This window comes from Phoenix dactylifera, chromosome 3 (genome assembly GCF_009389715.1).
Source record: "Phoenix dactylifera cultivar Barhee BC4 chromosome 3, palm_55x_up_171113_PBpolish2nd_filt_p, whole genome shotgun sequence".
Classification (NCBI taxonomy): domain Eukaryota; kingdom Viridiplantae; phylum Streptophyta; class Magnoliopsida; order Arecales; family Arecaceae; genus Phoenix; species Phoenix dactylifera.
Window position 1 is genome coordinate 11,115,236 of NC_052394.1, and position 4,928 is coordinate 11,120,163.

At 39.2% G+C, this 4,928-nt stretch overlaps 1 protein-coding gene across 1 annotated transcript; it reads left to right on the plus strand.

The window, feature by feature from the left end:
• Positions 1-312: 312 nt before the first annotated feature.
• Positions 313-2,276, plus strand: LOC103699199 (F-box protein At5g49610-like). Its single transcript, XM_039124624.1, has one exon. It carries the CDS (start codon positions 776-778, stop codon positions 1,967-1,969), a length of 1,194 nt encoding a protein of 397 aa, XP_038980552.1. The 5' UTR covers positions 313-775; the 3' UTR covers positions 1,970-2,276.
• Positions 2,277-4,928: the final 2,652 nt, after the last annotated feature.

Here is a 4,928-nt window from a genome sequence, read left to right on the forward strand (position 1 = left end):
TAGAGGCTTCGAATACAAGGGCATCATGACTACCCGGCTTTAATCCGACCTGATTTTTAGAACAGCTTTCCAGCCTTTGCTCTTTCAGATAGCACATCTAGAAGTTTAATTGACATACAATTTGATTGGCTATAGAAGTGTGAAATCCACATCTAACAGAGCTAGTGTTTTAATAGACACTAACCACCAAAGCCAGGTCCTTAATTAGATGGCCAATCTTTATAGCGACTAAACCATCAGCGCCTCGCATCACAAGAACACATAAATCCAACCGAACCATATAAAAAAACCTGCATCCAGCATATGTAATCAAGAAAACGCACTACTAAAGTTCGATCGAGCATGCATGACATGGCATGCTCAAGTTGATTTCTAGCCAAAGTTCGAGTCACCCACACCCAGACAAGACATCCTTGTTCATTAAGCAATCCAAAAACCACCCCATGTTTTTGAACTACAGCGCCCATAAATCAGTTCTGGACAAATCAGTTGGTCCCATTGTTTCGAATTACAACCATCATAAATCAGTGTGCAGACTGAAGGACCAAGAACTAGATTATATTTTAGCACATCTTCTGTGAAACATTGTTCCTCTCAAGCATGCATCTCTATAGCACATAGCTATTGAAGTGAGCTTATTCAATGATCAGTAAGCTTCCAACCCATGCATCTCCTGGTCTGCCAACCAGACTGTAACCTACCAAAAAACTGTCGCATATCTACTCTTTTTCTAGTATCTGTCTTAAGCTAAACAATTTCCCCTCCAGCGCCGAAGATGGACTGTCGCAGTGAGGGTCGCGTTGCAGCCAAATTGCCCAATGATCTCCTCGTCGAGATCCTATCTCGGTTGCCGGCCAAATCGATCCTTCGCTTCAAGTGCATCTCGAAATCATGGCTTGCCCTCACCTCCGATTCCTACTACCGGACCAAGCTGCCACCCACCACGTCTGGTATCTTCTTGCATGAGGCCGAGCATTACAAGTTTAACAGATCAGAAGTGCAGACCTTCTACATCAGCCTATCTTCAGCGGATGAAAATACCATGGACACTGCTCTGGATTTCTTGCCTTCCCATAAAGCTCGAAAGATCACTCATTGCTGCAATGGCCTGCTTCTCAGATGCTCGTGGGATATCGAATCCCCGAAAGCCATGTATTTGAATCCCTGCTACTACTACCATGTTTGCAACCCCGCCACTAGGGAATGGGCTGCCATCCCTTCATCAAGTAGAGGACCACAGCCTCTAGCCTTGGCTTTCGATCCCCGTCTCTCCCGCCACTACTACATCCTTCGAAATGATCTAGATTACACTTTAAAAGATGGTTTTGAGATCTTCTCATCCAAGACAGGCGAGTGGGTCAAGAGACCGATTCCTCCCCTCAATAACATTCCCTGCAACCACTACTGGATCCAGCATGGCGTGGTCTTTGATGGAATTTTACATGTTCTAGATCCCAACGGTGCAATTATTCTTGGAGTCGATCTTGAGGGAGGGAATGTTTGTCGTAGAATCAAGCTGCCAAGATCAGCAAGAATTGAAAGCATTCGCACTCGGTGGATTTGTCTTCCTCTAGAGACTCTTAAGCAAGAGTCCATTGGGTACTCTGAGGGTAATTTGCATTATGCACTAGAAGATGAGGATGATATTATAAAAGTTTGGATTCTCAAAGATCATAGCACGCATGAATGGTTCTTGAAGCATTGCATTCATATCAAAACCATGCTGGAGAGGCATAACGTTGAGTATCTACCTCGATCCTCTCGACTTGTTAGCTATCTTAATATCTTGGGATTTCACCCGGACGTTGATGCTGTTTTCTTTCAAGTGCAAGCTAAGAAGATTCTTTGTTACCACTTGAACAGTGGTGGATCAGAAGAAATTTTCAGCTTGCCTCATGAACACCTGCTTGGTTTTTTTATTTATTCGCCTTGCCTGTTAGAAGGCTTATTACAGGGTGAGCGAGCCTGAGAAGATGGCAATGTGGTGGTGGGCTTCTCACCTCCTCGTTCAACTTGTACAAGATTCTGGTTGGCATTGTACAAGATTATAGCTATATTACCTTATATTCTCTCGCGATTCGGAGGATATCTTTTGTTGCCTGAAGTTTCGGATTCGTATAGTATATAGTTCTTATTATGTATGTAAAACTGGGGAAGGATTTTCGATTTGATACGTTGTCTTGTAACATTTTATATATCATTCTAATAAGTATCCAATATTTGTTAGCTTTGAAATTAATTATTTGCTTGTTTACTAGATGATGTTCCTACTTGGTGTCTTTTGCTCCCCCACACACACTGTCACCACACACACACACACACACACACACACACACACAAATCTTTACATGGGATAAATGATTGACTTGAAACATGTGTGTAAAACAAAAAGAGCAAACAGTATAAGAAAGGTTTTTATCTATTTTACTCTCTTTAGGATTAAACGAAAGATCAGCCTCTTTTTATGCTTGAATAGTTGCATAGGTTCATAGTCAGTATAATGGCTAACAAGGTTGGTTCTGTTTCTCTGAACTTGAGCTTTATCTTAACAAGCAACTAATATGGCACAGGAACATGGGAAGTGAGTCCAATATAGGTTAAACATGATAGCAGAAAGGCCAATCGGTCAGCTGATTGGCTCTCTAAAGAGTCCTTTACCTCGTTATCTAAGGTAATCAGCATCTAATTTTTTCAATCACGACCATTGTAGAATTGATGTTAGCTCAATTTTGTATCAGACCTTCTTAATAATATTAGAAAGGCTCTGCCTTTCCTAGCAAAAAAGAAAAAAAGGCTCATAAAAAATAAGTGAGGGATAAGAACTATCTCGTGTTTCACATTTACATGTCCTGTTTGGATATGACAGCTAATTGAAGCAAGAAATTTACAGTTAGAAGCTCTTGTACTCATGAGGTTAGTAGAGACTTTCGGATAAAATGGAATCGTGATTGCCAAAGTTCTAATCAAACCACATTTTTAGGTCTTCTTTCTAGTCTTTCCTTTTTCATATAGAACATCTAGAAATTTGATTTACCTCTGATTTGATTGCACAAAAATGTATAAAATCTACTGGCTACCGTTAGCTCAGTTGGTCGGTACGTTCCTCTTCGATTTAGAAGTCGCAGGTTGAAATCTGAATGTGCGAGGACCCGGGCGTGTATTTAGTTCCACATTGGCACTGGATACATCTTGAGTACTTATATAAGGCTAAAGAACCTAAATAATGCCTTTCGGATGGCCTTTTTGATTGAGATTTTAGGTCGTTACAAATTGTATCAGAGTGTACCCAACTCATGACTTACATAGACTTGAGAACACTGATGCACAAGCCTATTAGCGTTGGCCATAGGCTGATTGTAGTGCTTGTGATTAGATTTGAATGGATTTGAATTCTTAGCCTGACAAGAACATCATGATTTAAAAAGGAAGAGTATGTGAGAACCCATGCGAGCGTTTGTTTAGTCACACATTGGCTATGCACTAAGTAGATTTTGAATATTTATATAAGATCAAGAAATCTAAATAATATCTTCTATATAGCTTAGGTGAGTCCTAGGTCATTACAGAGTGGTGGCAAATAACCACTGCATTCTCAAGAAAAAATAGTGTGAAATCTTAAAAATGCTAGAGTCATGGAGAGGGATGTATTAAGAGCTCATCCTTTGCATTCTTATGCAAAACTCTATTAAAATGTGTTTGAGCAGGAAGCAAAAGCATTTTAAGGCGGTAGTTTTTTTTTCCCCTTTTATTTCTTCATCCGTAAGAAGCAACACTTGGCACTCTCTATGATTGGAGGATGCAGCTTGCAGTCTACGAGGAGCACACAAAAATAAGGCAACGACCCAAAATCAAATAGGTACGAATAGAACAATGTGCTCTAAGCAACAGCAGAGGAAGTAAAATCTGGCAACCAAAAGATTAGAAAAATATCATTCTTTACAACAGATTGGCCTTCAGTTAGCAAACTTCCACAAAATAATAATCCGTAAATGCTGTAATAGTAAGATACAATAAGGAATAGATCCGAAATACCCTTGCCAGATTTGCAAATACACCAGGAACGAGTAATTTAGCAAACATGATGCTTCATGAGTGAATCTAAATATGCAGGAGATAGAATTTTTATAAGGCTGTAGCAAAGACGAGATTTTAAAGAACACAAAGTTAGAGTACTCCTGAAGGGCTTTGCATGAACAAGTTACAACCCCTCTATATAGAGCTCAGATTTTAACAGGAACTAGTGAGGCCACCAAGGCTTGATCATTTGAAGGCTAATCTTTAAGTATTGTGACAAGAAAATTAGTTAGTTTTTCTGAATTGTCATATAAACAATTAAGAAATGTTTTCATCATCCTATTGGTGTGTCATGTTTGGTGTAACTGAAGTATAAGTTTCATAGGAAACGCAAATTAGTCAAAGATCGATATCAGGTGAATGGGGGAATGTCATTTCTTCCTAATTGGATATGATAGATCTTTGGGAAATGCGATAATAACCTTTGCAAAGTAGAGAGGATGCAAACTAGTTGAGATAATTTGCCCTTAATTAAAGCTCATGATATCACGTTTGTAACTAGAATTTAGTTATAAAAAGATCTAATAAAAGGCCTCTGGAAGCCAAGCCTCAAGGGCTTTGAAAATGCTAGCACCGTGATTAGCTGATTGAGCAGGCAAAGTTTCTCCCATCGATATAAGATATTTGGATTTAATCCCCTCTCCCTCTAATTTTTGGCTGGACTTCCACCTGTACTTGTTCTCAAAAAGATAGCACCATAATTGTCTGGCCTTAAACCAAGCTTGAATATTTTGATCAACTACACTGCTAGTTTAGGTATGTAGAGATTTAAAATTCCTCTCAGTAATCATGTAATTTTTGATAAACATGCAGTTTGATCAAACAAGTGTGAAACCATATAAATGTCAGAATCA

What these genes read in the sequence shown, in the direction of transcription:
- LOC103699199 (XM_039124624.1), top strand. Translation starts at nt 776, where the DNA reads ATGGACTGTCGCAGTGAGGGTCGCGTTGCAGCCAAATTGCCCAATGAT.